This window comes from Acinonyx jubatus, chromosome E2 (assembly GCF_027475565.1).
Source record: "Acinonyx jubatus isolate Ajub_Pintada_27869175 chromosome E2, VMU_Ajub_asm_v1.0, whole genome shotgun sequence".
NCBI lineage: Eukaryota > Metazoa > Chordata > Mammalia > Carnivora > Felidae > Acinonyx > Acinonyx jubatus.
The window spans coordinates 33,767,832-33,787,483 of record NC_069396.1 but is presented as its reverse complement, the minus strand read 5'-3'; the positions used below and the strand labels follow the sequence as shown (position 1 = coordinate 33,787,483).

Below are 19,652 nucleotides of genomic sequence, written 5' to 3'. Positions count from 1 at the left end.
CACCAGAGCTCTGTCCATCCTGGTTGCTGCACTGCCTCCCCGGTATTACCAGCTACCTCTTCGGGAAGGGGGGACAACACCCACTAAGGCACCACCTCCCTGTGTGACTTTGGACTAGTCCCACCTCACTGAAAACCCTGGCCCAGTCCCGGCTTTCAGACTGCCTGAGGGGCTCCTGAGCAGCTGCTCTGAGGGGCTGAGGGGGGTGGGAGGAGAGACGTAGACAGAGTTCAAAATCTGCCAAACCCCATAACAGAGCGCACTACATGTATTGGCCTTATACACGAGTTATGTTGAGAATAAGGTTAGAAGGTGCTGCACGAGGTGTTCTTGGAGGAACCTGCTTCCCTAAAATTCTGAAATGAGATGGCTGTATCCTATCAAGAGCCAAGTGAATGGACTTGACCATGGATACCCAGCAATCTGGCATTTGATTCAATATTGTACTCCTGCACATTTGTTTTAATGCTTGCTTATTTTTGTGAGAGAGACCAGGGGAGAGGCAGGGTGGGGGGTAGACAGAAGATCCAAAGCAGACTCTGTGCTGACAGCAGAGAGCCCGTCGCGGGGCTCGAACCCACGAACCATGACATCATGACCTCAGCTGAAGTCGGACACTTAGCTTCACCCAGTGAGCCACCCAGGTGCCCCTGTACTCCTCCATATTTGCCTGTATGTCACTCCTTCCTCCTGCAGAAGGCATCCGTGATTCCTGGTACCGTCTGGGAGCCCCTCCCTCCCCAATTCTCAGTCCCAGTGGTCTGTATGGAGGTGCCCCTGATTCCCATCATCCTGAGCCTAGCTACTATGTACGTCTGTCTCCACACCGCCCCCTCGTCCCCCACCCCACCGGCTTCAGTGATTGCCTACGGGAATGAGCCTTGGTCACCTCTGCTCTTTCTCTGCCTCAGGAGGGTAGAAGCCCAGAGGTGGACCTCTGCAGCTAAACACTTGGGGATGGGGTTTTAAAGACAGCCTTAGAGCATGTCCTCGAAGGGCCATGCTGGCAGCCAGCCTCACTTCTCAGTTCCTTGAGCCGATGACTCTGCTTTTGTTCTGCTTGTCAGCTGGAGTCGAGTATGCAGACAGCACATTCACTGAGGACCTACTATGTGCCCGGCAATCCAGAGGCTCATGATGACTTCACTTTCCAGGTAGATTATACATTCCTTGTTAATAGAAACTCTCTCTCTCTCAATCTCTCTCTCTCTCTCTCTCTCTCTCATACACACACACACACACACACACACACACACACACAGCCCCAAGCTTAAAGTAGGTATGGTATTACATCTTGCTGGTGTAACATGTGCCTTCTGGAAACTGCCAAGCAGTAATGGATAACAGCAGGCTGGACCCAGAAATACACACTCAACCAACCTGAAGGCCAGCTTGGGGTTTGTGTTTTCCTTCCAGGACCCTGAGGTCCCGCTGGGTGTACATCCTGGTCCTAACAACAGGAAGCCAGCAGGTTTGGCTACTGCCGGAAAAGGAGTAGAAACCAGGACCCAGACTGCCCCAGTCCCAGGCCAGTCCCCTTCACTCTCAGCCCCAAAGGCTCTCCAGGGTCTCCTCACTAAGGCTCCTCCCAGGAGGTGTTTGTAGCAGACACATTCCTGGTGTCAGACACCACACCTGAATTCCGTTCTGGCCCACCCCTAGACACAAAAGAACCCACCGTTGGGCAAGTGATTCAGAAAACCATCAAGGTAGTCAGGCCAGCTGGGGGGGAAAGAAGGAAAAGATCCTCTCCACTTTGGGGAGAGCCAGAATCCTCAGAACACACACATGGACACACCTTTTCCCGTGAAAACCAAGAGAGACGTGGATTCTTCCCACCGCAATCCCTGCCTTCCATCCTGTTAGATTTGGTGTCCAATTTCTGGAGACCTGCAGGCCCCGCAATGTGACGGCAGCGTTCGCGCCACATAATCAAGCCAAGAGGGACACATTCTATGGACCCACAGGCTTCATAGGAGGTGGATAATAACACCAGCATCTGAAAGACAACTCCCCTCCATATGACCACCAGGAGCCAGGGCTCAGCTGCCCGAGCCCAGAGAGAATCACGGTCCCACACAGCCTACTGGTGTCCCAGGCACCTTCTAATGGGGAACTCGGAGGGCAGGGAGCAGGCAGCTTAAGGGAGGGCTCTGATCTCACCACAGGCCAGGCAGACCCAGATGGACGGTTACTCGTCCAACCCATCCACTTCCCTCCCAAACGGCAGCACACTAACAGGACATTAGCATCTTCCAGAGATGCCGTGGGGCATGATGTCTCTGTGCATGGAAGCATCTCTGTATTTTTTTTTAGTGTTTATTTATTTTTTCAAGAGAGAAAGAAAGAGAGAGAGAGAGAGAGAACAAGCTGGGGAGGGGCAGAGAGAGAGGGAGACACAGAATCTAAAACAGGCTCCAGGCTCCCAGCTGTCAGCACAGAGCCCGACTCGGGGCTCAAACTCATGAACCATGAGATCATGACCTGAGCCGAAGTTGGACGTTTAACCAACTGAGCCACCCAGGTGCCCCCCTGGAAGCATCTTTTTAAAGGCAGTGGGGAAGCCAGCTATTTAAAGGCCACCTACGGCATTATTGCCTCACAAGTGACAGAATGCTTCTGTGAAGTGAACACCTTCTCCACTGAGTTACCTTTTATTTAAATCAACAGGTCCCACAACCCCAGCACCCAGAAGGGCCCTTACACAAAGCACATGCTCAATAAATAGATATTCAATGAATAAACCATCTCTTCTGTAACTCCCCCTTCTGATTATTCATTAATTGAAGACCTACTATGTCCAGACACAGCATGTGCAGCCTTTATTTTTGCTATCTCACAGCTCTTACCTCACAGGGGCTGTGGCCTCCTTGGGGACAAAATAAGCAAACTTTTCTTGAGCACCTACTACATGTTCTAGCCATAGGCCACGGCCACCCCAAGGACAGAGAGGAGAAGACCCCAAGCCTTGGCATCAAGGATATATATCCTCACGAACACGATGGGCTGGTAAACATTTTGGTCTTTGCCAGTCTGGTCGGTTAAAACTGGTAAGTATTTTCCTGTGATTTAAATTTACAGTTCTCCTACTCTAAAGAAGTTTCTTACCCTTCCCTAAATGTGTAAGATCCCACTAGCATATCTTTTTCTGGTTCCATTTCTGTCCTTTGCACATGGGAGGTATTCCAAATATTTAAAGACCAGTGTGGCACAACCAATCTGGGCAGGTGCTGGCCTCAGGCAGCCCAGACTTTGCCCTGCTTCCCTGTTGATTTATTGGTTATTTTCTTAGTGTTGGTAGGAGCTCCTTACACATTAAGGAAAAATAGCTTTTGCCTGTGATATGTGTCTTTGGTTTGATTTATTGTGGTTTTGGCAATGCAGAAATGTTTTATTTTTATGTGGTTGAATATTTGTCTTTTGTTTTATGGCTTCTGGGTTTAGGGTTATATTTAGAAAAGGTTTCCCCACTCTGATACTATTATATTTTTTAAAAACTCACTTATGTTTTCTTTTAGTATTTTTAAGTTTTCTTTTTCTGTTTAGATTTCTGATCCATTTGGGATTTGTTCTGACGTTAGGAGGAGAGAGATCCAATTTCCTTTCTTTGAGACGGATACCGCGTCATCCCAGCCCCGGTTACTGAGTGATCCATCTATGTTCCACTGACACACAATGACACCTTTCTCATACACTAAATTTCCAGTTCTATTGAGGTCCCATTTCTGTGCCCCTCTTTTGTTCCACACCACTTAGATTCCTACAGCTTCAGAATGTGCTTTAAAATCTGATCTGGGGGGTACCTGGGTGGCTCAGTCGGTTAAGCGTCCAACTCTTGATCTCAACTCAGGTCTTGATCTCAGGGTCGTGAGTTCAAGCCCCGTGCTGGACTCCGTGTTGGGCATGAAGCCTACTGTAAAAGTGAATGACTGAATAAATAAAAATAAAAATATGAAATCTGATCTGGTTACCATCATTCCTCCTGTTCAGAATTTTCTTCCCTTTCCCTGCATGCCTATTTTTCCTTATGAATGTTAGAAATCAGCTTGTCGGGGTGCCTGGGTGGCTCAGTCGGTTAAGCAGCCGACTTCGGCTCAGGTCACGATCTCGTGGGCCGTGAGTTCAAGCCCCGTGTCGGGCTCTGTGCTGACAGCCCAGAGCCTGGAGCCTGTTTCAGATTCTGTGTCTCCCTCTCGCTGACCCTCCCCTGTTCATGCTCTGTCTCAAAAATAAATAAAACGTTAAAAAAATAAAAAAAAATAAAAAAAAAAAAGGAAAGAAATCAGCTTGTCTATTTCTAACCAAATCCCATTGTTACTTTCACAGGCTAACATAAAGTTGACAGTTAATTTAGGGGAAATTGACATATGTGCGATATTTAATCTTTCCATCCAAGAATAAGGCCCACCTTTTCATTTATTGAAATCTCTTATGTGTCCCTCCATAGTTGATTTGGCTTGTTTGCGTGTCCTCTCCAAACATCCAAATGTTGCTTCCTGGGCTTGCTCCCTGGTCTTTATGCATTCTGTGACTACCGTGAGTGGGATCCTTCCTTCCTCCATGTTTTCTACTGGATGCTGTTTGCATGCAGGAAAGCTCGTGATGTGGGGGTATTAATTGTGCTCAAGCCCCCAAGCCTTTTGCACTGCGAGACGACGGCTGACACCAAGGCGCAGTGCACACTCCCCACGGGCAGAAGGAACTCGCGCCCTGCACCTGTGCACTTGGCAGTGCAATGCCCAGCGGCTGGCCCATGCCGACTCCTTTTTGCCCAAATGGAACCAGTACGAGGGGTGCCCCGAGCAATAAGGCAGGGAGGGCCCCCACCCATGCTGTCGGAGCGAGAAAGGGCCTGAGCCTGCACACAAAGGCAAGATCCCGCCAGCCGGCGGACAGGAACAAGGCTGGCAAAGGTGCCAGCCTTCACGCAGCCCCAGCCCTGTAATTAGGGCCCACAGGTCACTCTGGCCACAGCTGAACAAACCAGGGTGTAATTAACTTTCCACCCGGCTTTTTACACAGCAGCATTTCACCTTCGCCAGAAAAGGCGGGTTTGCCTTTCTGAAGGGGCTAGGGAAACACTCCTCAGTCCCAGTCCTCAGGAAGTGGGGGGCAGCCCAAAGGGGGAGCAGCAAAATTAACCCACAGGGAGCACATTTTTTTGCTGTTGTTATTTGAACAAACCCCTCCCCATCTTTTTTTTTTTTTTTTTCAGTTGAGCATTCAAAAAAGCTATTTCTGTCTGGAATTTAGGTGGAAATTGCTCACTGTCCCCAGTTTATGTTCTCTCCATGAGCTGTTTGGACCTCAAGTCTTAAATCAAGCTCTGTAACCTTCAGCAAGAACCTGTAACCCTCTGAGCCTCAGCTGCCCAATGTGTAAAATGGGGATGAATGGTTAAAAAAAAAAAAAAAAAAGGATCTCTATGCTGGGACTGTTATGAGGATTACATGGAATCATTCCTTGATCCAATAAGCACATATTAAGCACTACTGTGTGCCAGGCACTGGGCTAGTACATGACTCTTGTCCTTAGGAAGCTGAACAGTAGTGCGGGAGACCAGCAATAAACACATTAAAAACTATGACAGAGGGGCACCTTGGTGGTTCAGTCGGTTTAGCCTCTGGCTCTTGAGTTTGGCTCAGGTCATGGTCTCCCACGTCGGGCTCTGCACAGAGTCAGCTCGGGATTCCCTCTCTCACTCTCTCTCTGCCCCTCCCCCCCTCAAAAATAAATTAATTGATTAAAAAAAAAAAAACTACTGCAGAATAACTCCTGAATCTGACCAGTGTTGTGCACTGTCAGGGGTGGGGCTTCAGGGAGAGCAATCAGGGAGGCTGCAGCCCAGACTTGGAGCCCTGGGGGGCAGCAGGGACCCCATGTGCTTCAAGAATGCCTCTCTGTGCTCAGTGAAGAGCATGGTCTGAGTCACAGACCAGGAAATGGCACCTGTAGCCAGGAAACCAATGCTCAGCTCCAACCTGGTCCTACAGGCAATTTCTATAATGGATCAAGTGCCCAGACAGGCCCAGAATTGGAAGCCTTAGTCCTTCTAAAGAGACTCCATCTGCCTCTCCCTACCTACGATGAAAACCCAAACCCCACCAGTGATGCCTATAGCAAAGAGGGTAGGGATCTCCAGAAGCCGTCAGGTGCTCTGGCCCCGGGGACCTGCCACATTCCAGGACTGGCACAGTGCACACCCCTGCTGACAGCCCAGTCCTGTCACAAGGAAGAGCATCCCTATGAAAATCGGATCTAAAACATTACAACAGCACAGATCCAGCACCCAAATGTCCTCGGGCAGTCAGCCTCATTAATTTGGGCCAAAGCAGCAGTCAGTCTAAATCACAGAGTATCCTTAAAAGGTAGTATTTGTACCAGAAAGCCGTAAAACATTCCACCTGAATCCAGACTGAAGGTCCACAGCTGACCTGCTTCAATGAGCACATAAAAAATTGGAATCAGCCCCTGGGTAAATCAAACCTCTCGTACATGCTTCCATGGTGCCCCAGGAAGTTCCCAGAGATACTTTCTAAAGCAATTGAAGTCCTCTGGGCTTCTAGAAGATGATGAAAAACACCTGCCTGCAACCGTTTATAGGGTCCAAACGTGCTTGGCCAACACTTCACAAACTGGGTCAACGTAAACTTCGGCTCACTCCCTGTTCTGACATCATTCAAGTTAGTAGGGCCTGAAGTAATGGAGACTTTCTATCATCAGTGCAGACAGCCACCAAACGCTCTGGACATTTCCTCATCTGTTGCCTACAAATGATGCTCCGTGAGGAACAGGCAAGCCCATCACAGGCATCAAGTCAGCCTTTGTGAACTCTGTTGTAAAACCCTAGTCTCCTGGCAGACTGGTCTAAATCTAATATTTTTGTAGTATGTAGACACAGTACCAGGAACCCAAGTTTTATCTGCCTGAATGCTGCTATGTTAAAAAAAGAGGGATTCCCCTACCCCTCACCCCCAAAAAAGGGATAATGGAGAAGATCATGTCCCAGCATGGAAATCCATTCAGAAAATGTTCGGTGACGAATGCAGAATACAAAATGGCAAGTGCCCCCGACGCCAAGCCCATGAACATAAGTCACCCTGTGGGCAGGATCTGGGGGGGAGCAAGCAGGAATCAGTACTTGGGGTGTAAGCATCAGCAGAGAGGATGGCTCTTTGCTGATCTCACTTCGTGTCATAAGGATGCAGTGTTTGATGCCTTGTGGGTTTAAGGCTGGTTTCTCCTTGGACACAAATGAGAGACAATGAGGCAGAAAGATGGAGAGAAAGAGGGAGACAGAAAGAGATCTAGGTTCTTTTTTTTTTTTAATTTTTTTTATTAAGTTTATTTATTTATTTTGAGAGAGAGAAAGAAAGAGTGAGGGGGGAAGGGGCGGAGAGAGAATCCCAAGCAGGCTCCGCACTGTCAGCACAGAGCCCGATGGGGGCTCAACTGATGAACTGTGAGATCACGACCTGAGCTGAAACTGAGTCAGACGTTTAACCAACTGAACCACCCAGGCACCCTGAGGTCTGGGTTCTTGAAGTTCATGCTTCAACAGCCTCTCCTGGTCCCAGCAGAGCCTCTCCTGCTAAGGGACAATGGAGAGGGTGCCTTCTCAAGTTCCAGGATCTCTGCAAGTGAGGGTTCTTCGGTGCAGAATTCCAGGGGCCTGCTCTCCCTATGAATGCCACCAATGGCATCCTGGCAAGAGGCCCTCCCACCTTCCATGGTGAATTCACAGCCCCCTCAGAAAATCTCCAAACCTCAGCTACTCTCCCAGATTCTGATGGAACAAGTCACTGCCCCACCCCCACCCCAACATCCACAGAAAGACACAGAAAGAGCCAAGAGGCCACCATGCTAAAGCAGTTTTCAAGAAGAACCACACTCAAGACGCTCCCCCCAAATCCCCCCACCCACTCCACCGTGCCAGACGGACCTGCTTGCGAGGGGTATGCGGTCTCCAGGTTCCAGGAGTAACAGCCCTCTTGCAGAACGTGAGTGGGGACGAGTGTTGTTCACACCCAAGGCCTAATTCCAGTTCCAGGAGGAGAGGACAGTGGGATTGACAGGTGGCGCTGCCCTTAGACCCCAAATTCACAAAAGCAGAGAGCGCCCCACCTTCCCTCCAAACAAGACTTGTTTGCGCCCTCAGAAACATCTGTCCAGCACCCAGAGCCCGCCCAGCCTCAGCAGAGCGTGGCCATCTCTGAAATGGTCTTTGTTGTCTGTTGAGCGTCCACCTTTCCCTCCAGGATGACAGAGTGGCCACGCTGCCTACCTGCGTGGTCGTCCCTAGTACAGCAACCTGTGAGTCTAGCCCAGGAGGACCTGCTACCACATTTTGGGCCAGTTCAAGCTTTAAAAGCAGAAGCCAATTTTCACACATCTTCTGCTAAAGCCCAATGTATAAAAGACTTTTTAACGTGGACAGCTCTGGCTGGAGTGGGTGTCAGAGCCCCCCTCGGTCAGACAGGCCCCAATACCCACCCCAAGAGCTCCAGAAACCTCTCTGGGGATGCAGTGGGAAACCACTGCAGCTCAGAGACTGTGCAGGTGGCCTAGAGAGGGACTCGCTTTGAAAAATATGCCCACAATTCCCAGTGATTGATCCTGTCACTGGGTAATCCTCAGAACCTAAGACCTGGGGGAAAATCGTTCCTCACATATTTCTTCCACATCAGGGAGACTCTCCTAGACTGGGTCACACCTTTACTGGGCGGTAATGAATTTCTCAGGGATGCTATTAGGCAAGGTCGTTTCCCATACTCTTTTAAGGAATTTCTGACTCCCTTCCAATGCTCCGGGGCTTGGGGATATTCCTGGCTCCCGCATCCCCATGGAGGTCGTTAGCGGGGTCCTGTTCGGAAGCAGGCAGGAGTATCGGTGGCCATCCGCAGCATCAGTAAAGATGGCTGAAGACCCTGTAGACAGAGCTACTGTGATGTCAGCCCATGTGAGGCTACGGAGAGAAGAGACAGCCATCGGGGAAAGAATCCTGCCCAGGACCGAAGCACAATTAGCTACTATTTCTAGCACAGACCCCCGAAACACAGCCTCGAAGCCTCATATTCGTCCTCTTCCTCCTAGAAACACCACCATTCTCAGAGGTGTGGAGAGAGACAAGAGTACCTCCTTGGTTCTGAAGAATGGAGTAGTGCCCGGGATGGGGCCTCAGTCCACGAGCCACAGAGACTCCACGAAGCAGCACTCTGCAAGGGTCCGCAGGGGGCCTCAGGGGCCCCACATTAATGCTAATTGAGACCCACGTGTTCTTTTACACTTAGCAAATAAAGACAATCACTTTTAATTAGAAGATCAATTAATTGATTGTTTTCAAAGTCAGTGACAATATTTCATCCTCGTATAGTTAACATCCCACCTCAGTTCTTGGCTAAATCAAGAAATACACAGGCATCTGTTGTTTTCTCAAGGATGAGAGTACACAGCCCAGGGTCCCGGAGAGGTCCTGGCTCAGCCACCAACTCACTAGCTGACCTCCATCAGTCACCTTTCCCTCTCAGTGCCTCAGTATTCTCCCTCAGGAAATGAGGGCACTGAAAAGCCAACCCCATACATCCCTCCCAATTCTGATTCTGAGCTTCTAAGTTGGCCATCGCCTCTGCCTATGGTTGAAATACCACAAGTTCCAAATGACTGGCATTTGGTTTGCTTAGCCCCAAAAAGTCCAAAACTGTAAGAGTCCTCTTGGGTCCACTGTTTTTGGGATCTGTTCCCTCCAGAGGTTGAGAACGAGGGACTTGGTCTAATCAAGGCTGTGCAGGTACAGGAGTCACTAGAGGGAAAGTCATAGCTCCCCAAACACTTGGCTTTCAAACTTCTACGAAGGCATGAAAAGTAGAGGAAGCAAGAATTTTGAGTCCCAACGTACTTCCTACCAACCAATTTCCCCCAAAAAACAGGTGACAGGCCCCCTTTGGAATACTGTCTGAGATTTTTAGTTCCTTTCCCCCACAAACCAGCATCCAAAGTGTTTTATCAGTATGCATGGTGGAGAGAGATGCCAGGGATAGCTATGTAAGGAACACAGATGCTCTGGAATCCTTGCTCAGGGCCTGGAAATATGTCAACCCCCTACCCCTGGAGCATGGCTGCCACACCCCCATGCAATCCACATGCCCCCATTGTCCCACTCCATCCACCCACATGACCCAGACACACAGACACACATGACGCATAAGGCCTTAAATAGCTCCTGCAAAACTGTGGCCTTGGCCATCTTCTCTGAGGCTGCCACAACACAGGAACCAGGGCCACAGTCTTGGCTGACTACAGGTTTGACAAGACAGATCCCAGCCACCCCCGTCCTCCTCAGAGAAGCAGGAGGCCAAACAAAGAGGTGGAACCAGATGCCTTTCTGCCTGTGCAGACATTCTGCCCATTGGCCTTTGAAATTCTCCCTGTCCCATACAAGCCCTGCCTCAGAGCACACTCCTTCACGCAGCTTTCCACACTTAAGCTACTTAACTTTGCACTAACAACCTCTTAATTGCTGGGTTTCTAAAAGGCCTTCCAGAAATCCAGGGTGCAGGCTGCACCCACTCATGGCCCATATTCTATAGACTGCAGTTTGGGGAAGCAGAGACAGGGTGTCTCCACCAAATTCCTGCCTGCCAGAAAGCTGTTGCTCTTATTTTTAATTTTATTTAAAAGGCGGATACAGGGTACCCAAGGCACCACAATAAAATGACATTAACTGTAAAATTACATTATTAATTCTTTAATCTCACTCGAGGCTTCAAGCTGTTGCTATGTCCAATTATCCGTATAACCACCTGTCAGAATCCCAGTGTTATTTAGCATTACCTCCAGGACAGCGGTGGGCCCGGTGGTCCGTCAGGTCCGCCAGACACTCAAAGTCCTGCTGACAGTGATCGCAGGTGTAAATTGACTCCTCCTCCACGTCTTCATCGTCCTCATTTCTCTCCTCTTGACTTGTCACGCTGTTCCTGTCTTCCAGCGCACGGCTGGTTTTCCGATCACACTCCGGCTCTCCTTCCAGGCCTCCTGCCAACAGGAAGAATACAGTCCATGTCAGCTGACGGGGCCTTGGGAAGGGGTCTTAAAAGGATCGCCCAGCATTTATTAAAATACGTTTAATTACTCTACCTCCCAGGGTCCATTATTCTTGACACCTCTCAGTATATTAATATATGGGGGGTTTTTGTAGCATGTGGTGCCATAATTCTCAACTAGATTCTTTAATTCTTGGTGCAAATCTTCTAGGGGGACGTCCTGTCATCTTCCTCTGTGCACGGATGCTGGGGGTCATGACCTGTCGCAGAGGTGAAGATGCCTTAGCGTTTTGTCTCCTGAAAACCCAATTCTCTTATACACTCCTCCAGAGCCTTCATCAGCTGCTCCTAACGCGCCTGAGCTTTTAGTCTCTCCCAAAGCCTTGCAATTTAAAGCAAGAGAGATCCCTTGGCCAAGTTCACCTTCCACACAGCATGCCTCCCAATGCGGGGATAGTGGCTCGGTTCTTTGCAAAGAGGTCCTGATTCTGGAATCAAGGAAGCACATGTGTTTGTGAGACCACAGATAGTCAAATCACAAGCTAAAATGTATCTGAGCCCTCACCCATGCCCCATGATAGGCCTAGACAGTGAGAACCAGCTTTGGAATCACCAACCAATGTCTTTACTTATTTATTTTTTTATGTTTATATTTTGAGAGAGACAGAGAACATTTTCACACACAAGCGGGGGAGGGGCAGAGAGGGGGCAGGGAACAGATGATCCAAAGCAGGGTCCTCACTGACAGCAGACGGCCCGATGAGGGGCTCAAACCTGGGAACAGCGAGATCGTCACCTGAGCCGAAGTCGAACGCTCAGCTGACTGAGCCACCTAGGTGCCCCCCCCCCCCCCCCCCCCCCCCCGCCGCACCCCGGCCAGTTTCTTTAAAATAAACTGCCTAGGGGCGCCTGGGTGGCTCAGTCGGTTAAGCAGCCGACTTCGGCTCAGGTCATGATCTCACGGTCTGTGAGTTCGAGCCCCACGTCAGGCTCTGTGCTGACAGCCCAGAGCCTGGATGGAGCCTGTTTCAGATTCTGTGTCTCCCTCTCTCTGACCCTCCCCTGTTCATACTCTGTCTCTCCCTGTCTCAAAAATAAATAAAAAACATTAAAAAAAAATTTTAAAAATAAAATAAACTGCCTATTCTGCACTTAGCACTGTGCAAATGGCTAAACCGTACAGAAAAGTGAGTTAATAATCATGATAATGTGATGCGTTTCATTTCCTGTAGTGCCACACTTTTTCAAAGCCCTAACTCCATATGCATAGCCCCATTTCACAGTCTCTCCCATCCTACAGCTAAAAGCGGGCTCAAGCAATCATGTGGTCAGGCTTTTTATCCCCATGTCATAGGTATGGCACCTGGCCTCCAGCCAGGGGGGCGCAAAATCCCCAGCACCCTACAGATGTTTAACTCCTAGACATCCTAACTCCTGTCTAGTGCACTTCCCCACACAGCCGGGGAAAATGGAGCACGGCCTCAATCTGAGAGATTAATAGGGCACATCAAGAACTTGTAAATCAAAGCGCAAAAAAAGCATGGTAAATATAACACAGAGAATGTATCAGTAATCTCAGTAAGTGTCAGTGGATTAAACTTCCTCATTCAAGTACAAAGACTCAAACTGGAAAATCAAAGCGTGTGTTATCCCTTCCACGGTCTGTCCTGGAAAACAATCTACCCATCCAGATTTGATGGGTAGCACCGATTTGAATTAAAGAGAGAAATCTCTGTTATGTGTAAAGACATTGATGCAAACACATACGCAGATGCAAAGATGTGCGTGTGCCCGCATGGGTGCACACGTGCATGTAGCACATAACACTGCAGTTACAGAGAAAGCCTTCAGCACACAACCTTTAAACCCCCGAGGACTAGTCGCCAAAGCCAGAAAGAGAAACGAAGCAAAGAATGCATTCGATTCGAGGTGGAAGCCACAGTCCTATAAATATTTCAATTTAGAACCAGATAATGTTATAAGGGCTCTATTTCTCCCATCTGCACAAAATGCGCACTTCCAAAAGCACCCGACATCAAGAACCTGTGAACACAAATCAGCTCATTGGAGAGCCAGCTGCCGCCTTCCGTGGCGGGGAACGTGGCCTGACACGCTGCTCGCAACTGCTCGGAGGCAGTAAAAATCAATGTTTCCATTTGTGGCCCATCAAAACATCTCTCTTCTTACCAATTAAGGGATGTACAGTTTTTAGGTTCTTTTATTATCAGAACATGCCAACTCCCGGCAATTCGGAAATCCCATTAAAAGCCAGGCAGCATATTTATCTCAGGAAATCTGATAGGCCACTGCGGTGGCAACAAGAAATAGAAAGCAAAGAAATGAAAAATATCATTTGGAGCCTTCAATATTATAAGTCATCACACAACCACAGTTACACAGTCAAGCGCCCGTCTCTGAAATTCCTAGTTTACAGTCTCTTTCCTTAAAAAAAAAATGTTCTGAAGGGGGGAAAAAAGAGAACTATCACTCGAGCTTTATCTATCACACCAACTCTCCAGATAGTTAAGTTACATTCAGCACCACACTTGTGCTACTTTACTTAACACACAATTTAATAGACATATTTAATTTTTTTTTGCCATATTTACTTGGCAGCACTTTCCATAATAGCTCATCTAATCTACAACTGGAGCCACAAACATTACAATGCATTTGATCTCTTTAAATCTGGTACATCCTGTTGACTCAGTAGTAGATAAATCAGAATGTCAACTCTTAGGTTTTTATAAGGCAAAAACCCATAAAGTCATCCAAGAGTATAAATCTGTTTTAAGGAACTGTCACCTCCCCTGCCACTGTCTACTAATGGAAAGGCAAGGTGGCCGCTCACAAAGGGGCAGGGGAGGGGAGGCGGGAAGAGGTGGGGGGCCCCATCCCCTGATGTCCCACGGGGTCACAAGGGCCAGCCAGCCTGCCCCTCAGGAAGCCAGAGAGGAAAGATGATGGCCTGAAGAAGTTGGGGAGCAGGACCCCCCCTGAAGACCCAGTCCTGAAGGGGCCCTCTGCTGTGTCAGCAGATTCAGGACCTCAAAACAGGAAGCCTTCCATCCGGCTTGGGCTTTACTCCCTGTAAGACACTTTCATTGCCCGCAGTCTCTGAACCTCACACTAGGGGAAAAGAGTAAATGATGCTATTTTTCCACGTGCAGATGAGGAAACAGAGGCTCTGAGGGGTCATCCAAAGCCATGCAGGGGATTGAACCTACAAGTTCTCATGTAAGCAGCACGCCCTTCCTCCAGACCCAGGGCCTGTCAGAGCCCTAAGCTCTCTAAGGCCCAGGAGGGGAAGAGAACAGAGAGCTCTGAGGGGGGCCCGGCCTCTCTGGAGCACTCTTGGGGTCTCCTCATTCCCGGGCACTCTCAGTGCAGCTATTCAGGAAGCCCTGGGGATCGAATGAATGGGCCTTTCCCCCTCCACTGACCCAGCTCTAGCTGGTCAGGGGTGGCCCTGCCTGTCCCGTGTCCTGTCTCCATCCAGTCCCGGAGGCCCCGTGAGTCCTTGCCTGAGCGAGCAAGGAGAAGGCAGAGCTCAGAGGCCACCATTAGCCCTGGGTCCCCAACCCAAGCACTGCCTTAAGTTTCTGACACTGTGATCTCAGTGTCTGCACCTGAACTACAGGTGACCCACTGGTCACTCCAACCAGCCCGGCTGGAGGAAGCAAAGTCAGCAGGCCGAGGAGTGCATTCTTCTCCAGGGAGCCCTCGGGCGCTGGGAAAGACTTCCAGGAAACGGGCCCTGGAGCCTATCCTCCTGGGGGGCCACCTGGAGCAATCAGAAGCCATGCTGGGAAGGCCCTCGCTGAGTTGAGCAGTTGTGAATAGGGCCCTCTCCTTGAGGGTCACCGAGCTCTGGACTCTCCCCCTGTTGACAAAGCTCCCCACCTCCCCAGTCTCACACACCCCTCTGGACAATTCATAGCCTAGTTGTTTTCAGATGTGCGCACCTGCCTTTTGGCCAGGAGTCCAAGAGCAGCTAGCGTTTACAGAGCACTTGTTGCGTGCCAGGAACCTTCTGGAAGGACACTGGTGCAAAGCAAGGCCACCAGCGGTAGGTTTCAAATACAGTTGGTATTGACTCTCTAACAGCTCTGCTACACGGTCTCCCCACAGTAGACACTCCATGAAAACAATGTTGAGGTATCTGTAAACCCTTCAAAATCCCATGTGGGGTCCTTGTCCCAGTCCTGAAGGTCCAGGAAAAGTTCTGGCCTCGCCGACTTATCACTTATGTCGCGGCCACACAGACCTTCTTTCAAGCCCTCGAACTGCAAGTTTGTTCTGCCAAGGGTTTCATGCTCCCGTTCCCACGTGACTCTTCCCCTGCCTAACAGGGCTCCCTTCGACCCCGAGCACCAATGTCACATGGGTGACACTCCTTCCCCATAGGGCCCTTCCCTTTGCCACCAGTGTGCTTGGCACAATGTTCACTCATGCTTTTGTAGGTTAATTTTTTTTTTAATTTTAATGCTTATTTATGTTTGAGAAAGAAAGAGAGAGAGAGAGAGAGAGAGAGAGACAGGGCACAAGCAGGGAAAGGGCAGAGAGAGAGAGGAAGACATAGAATCAGAATCCAAAGCAGGCTCCAGGCTCTGAGCTATCAGCACAAAGCCCGACACGGGGCTCAAACTCACGAACCGTGAGATCATGACCTGAGCCAAAGTTGGACACTTAACTGACTGGGCCACCCAGCGCCCCTGTAGGTTAACTTTTTTCCTCCCTGCGGCTCCCCGCATTTTCACACAGACATCAGCAACACCTTGCATCCCATGTGCTCTTCTGTATTGAGACCCCACACTCACCCATCAAGAAGAGGGGTCTAGGGGCACCTGAGTGGCTCAGTTGGTTTAAGAGTCCTATGGTCTCACAGTTCGTGAGTTCAAGTCCTGCATCGGGCTCTGTGCTGACAGCTCAGAGCCTGGAGCCTGCTTTGGATTCTGTGTCTCCTGCTTTGGATTCTGTGTCTCCTTCTCTCTCTGTCCCTCCCCCAATGGTGCGCTCTTGCTCGCTCTCTCTCTCTCTCTCTCTCAAAAATAAATAAACATTATAAAAATTAAAAAAAAAAAAAAAAGAAGAGGGGTCTAATTCCTATCCACAATGGCCCTGTTGGGCTGGCTGGCTGCAGTAATTCCCTTGATATTAGAATGTAATGGAAGGAGCTCCTGAGTGGCTCAGTCGGCTGAGCATTGGACTCTTGATTTCATCTCAGGTCATGATCCCAGAGTCATGGGATCGAGCTCCACATCAGGCTCTGTGCTGATTGTGGAATCTGCTTAAGGGTCTCTCATTCTCCCTCTATCTCTTCTCCCCAACTCATATGCTCACACTCTCTGTCTCTCTCTCTCTCTCTCTCTCTCTCTCTCAAATAAAAAATAAAGAGAATGCAATGGAAGAATGTTCTGGGATAGCTGAGGCTTGTTCAGAAGGACTGCACTTCCACAGGGTCTCCTGATCTCTTGGGACACTACCAGGTAGAACCCAGCTGCTATACCATGGGAAGCCCATGCCAGAGAGAGAACGCAGGTGCTCCAGTGGACAGCCCCAGTGGAGCTCCCAGCTGCCAGCCATGGAGAGCACCAGCTTGGACATCCAACCCCGACGAGCCTTCAGAAGCCAGCAGACTCAACTCACTTGGCAACTACACAAGAAATGCCAAGTGAGACCACCAACCAACTCCACTCAGCCCACAGAGCTGTGTGAAATAGGAATGGTTGCTTTAGGCCACTGAGTTTGGGGGTGGTTTGTCACAGAGCAACAGACAGCTGGAATGCTCCCCTACCAGACCACAAGCTCCATTAGGGCAGGAGCTCGGTCGGTGCTCAGTACTGTCTCCCCCGCCCCTGGTACAGACAGACACATGGCAGGGGGCTCAGTGAACAGTCAATGAATGAACAAATTGGTTTCAAAGAAACATGTCTCTGAACATCAATATGGCGATGATAAGTATTATTAGGTTGAACCACATGAAGTTGCCATCTTCCTAGGTCAAAGAAGTCGACTATTGTCCACCTCAAATGGTTCCACCTAAAATACGATGGGGCCACTCTGTCCTGCCAGCTTCTTCCTCACCTAGACTGGTGGACCCCGCGAGACCACATCTGTATACCTCATAGTCCCTGAGCCCAAGATATGGGTTTGGGGAGCTTTCTATGAGCAAAGAGAGGCAGTAACAAAACCCTGTGGATTCACTACTGTTCATTAGAAAGCAAAAATAAAACCTTTTTTTAAAAAAGGTGGGGGGGAGGGGGGGAGGGGGGGACCCTGGCTGGCTCACTTGGTAAAACGTGTGACTCTTGATCTCGGAATTATGGGTTTGAGCCCCACACTGGGTGTGGAGATTACTCTAAAAACTAAACTAAAAGCTTTAAAAAAAAAAGAAAGGAAAGAAAGCAGTGAATTGTCCCACCCCAGGCCTAAGCAGCCTCACTGAGCCATTGCCCATGAGAAAGGACTTTCAAGGTGATTACACATGAGGGACAGCGGGCCCTGCAGAAAGGGTGTGCAGCAAGAGACGCTTGGCAAGAAAAGTGGCCTCACATCCTCTTGAGGGAAGAGGTGGCTGAAACCTAGCCAGGGATGCAGGGAGGTGACCCCGCCCACCCCCACGCTCGCCCCACACCCTGACTGATACCACAGAGGGAGCACTTGCTGGCACTGTTCTATGTTCACAGCCCATGCCCTCCTCACGGTCACCCTGTGCAAAAGGTACAGTTGATGTCCCCACTCTGCGGATGGGGAGGCCAAGGCTCAGGACTACACACGAGCTGTAACACTGGGAAGCACAGAGGCTGAACTCAAACCCAGGTCTCCTGACTACAGATCTCGACTCTTAACCACTGCACGGGAAGGCAAAAGGGGAATGTCTGTGAAAGAAAGGGCTGAGCAAGGGACAGCTGGCTGAGCCCAGTGCCAGGAAAAAGGGAAAGGGGATCAGCCCCGGGGTGGGGGAGGCTGCCCCACAGGCTGCCAGGTCTGGGAACTGAGCATTTCCTACCTTCTCAGCAAGCCTTCTGGAGCTCATGAGTCAGGGCTGGTGGGGCCTCACCACTCCCAAGGGCCAGCTGAGACAGGCTTAGTCTGAGAACACCAGTGAGGGTCTCCTCCCTCTGGCCCCGGCCCCCAGCCAGTAGGAGAGCCAGCAGGGACCTCAGTGAGAAGGCTGTCCCTTCTCTTCCTGGGAGGGACCATGGGGATCAGCCAGCAGGGAGCCCTGGGCACCCCTGAGAACCAACCAAGGACCACCGGGGGTCCCACTTCTGGGGCCCCAGTGCTGAGGACCTGCCCAGGGGAGGCAGGAAGCCAGGAGACGCCCCATAAGCCCAGGATAGACAGAACAAGGGCAGAGCTTGAAAGGCGAGAGATACACCAGGGCCAACAATCACACACATTGATTCATTCTTCATTCCTCCAACAAATATGTACTGAGGATCTACTTAGTGCCAGGGGTAACATACACTGATTTGCTAAAACATACAGGGCGCTCCATGGTCTCATTCACCTTGAGAGCCTCAAAGCCCCTACAAGGCCCATACAGAAGGATGCTCAACAAATTCAGGGCTGGTCAATGAGTGAATAGATGAGGCAATGAATGTCAAAAGGGAGGTGTAAGTGGCAGGTGGCGGCAGCCTCAGCCAGCGTCGGTTAGGGACCCAGGTCCCAGTCTTAGCTCCAGTACACCCACCATGCCCCCTGAGTGACCTTGAGCAAGTCCCTTCCCCTGTCTGACACTGATTCCTCATTGTCTGTAAAGAGCCTCATCGTGACAGCCGTGACAGGTGGGGGCGAGGCTCCCCCCGAATGGACGGCCATGGATGTAAGGACTGTGCACCCGGCTAGACACGAGATCCACATGAGGCCAGGAGCCCTGCGGGTGGAGCCCAGAGGCAGCTGCGGCCGCGCAGGCGGGAAGAGGCAAGGGTGCAGGGGAGCAGAGAGCAAAGTGAAAGCCAGGAACGGTGCCGGGGGACAGTGGGGATGCAGCCAAGCCAGCCCCTGGAGGGCCGGGGTCTGGGGACCGCCTCCCCCACTCCTCATGTCCTCTCCCAAGCAGACTTGGATGGGAGGCGGCCACATCCACCTCCACAGAAATCAGAAGCACCAGACAGTGAACTCTAGGCACGTCCAGGGCTGGACTGGAGAGCCCGGCTGTACGGGAAGCTCGGGGAACGGCAGTGCACAGGAGTCCAAAGGGGCTGACGGAGCCAAGTTGCTGCAATAAAGGCGGTCATCAAGCAACGACACGCACCAGCAGCGGACAGCTGGAGTCACGTTCCAGGGACTGTCAGGATGACAGACAAAGAACGGAAAAGAATCTCAGACTGTGGAGCCAGCCTGTCTGGGTTCAAATCCGCATGCCACCACTTAACAGCTGGGGGACCTTGGACGAGTCACTTACCCTCTCTGAGAAAAATTGTAGAAAGTTAAAGTATTTTAATGAGGTAATAATAAACCCAATACCTAGCCTGCAGGCCTTTTTGAGAAAAGCGTAACCACAATGACTATCTTATTTCTGCTGTTATCACTGATTCAAACCAATGCGTGCAGCATCGTGACTTCCGCAAGAGTTGGAGATACTGTTCCACAAAGAAAGCTCCA

General features: G+C 50.3%; 1 protein-coding gene across 3 annotated transcripts in view; it reads right to left on the bottom strand.

Moving 5' to 3' along the window:
• The window catches only part of ZNF423 (zinc finger protein 423), a 332,614-nt gene that overhangs the window by 208,931 nt on the left and 104,031 nt on the right, over nucleotides 1–19,652 (bottom strand). For all 3 annotated transcript variants that reach the window (XR_008293729.1, XM_027044455.2, XM_027044456.2), the window contains exon 3: nucleotides 10,831–11,031. Coding sequence is in view for 2 of the 3 variants with exons in the window: in XM_027044455.2 (XP_026900256.1) it covers nucleotides 10,831–11,031 (201 nt within the window). In the remaining variant the exon portion in view is untranslated. The remainder of the gene's footprint in view (nucleotides 1–10,830; nucleotides 11,032–19,652) is intronic.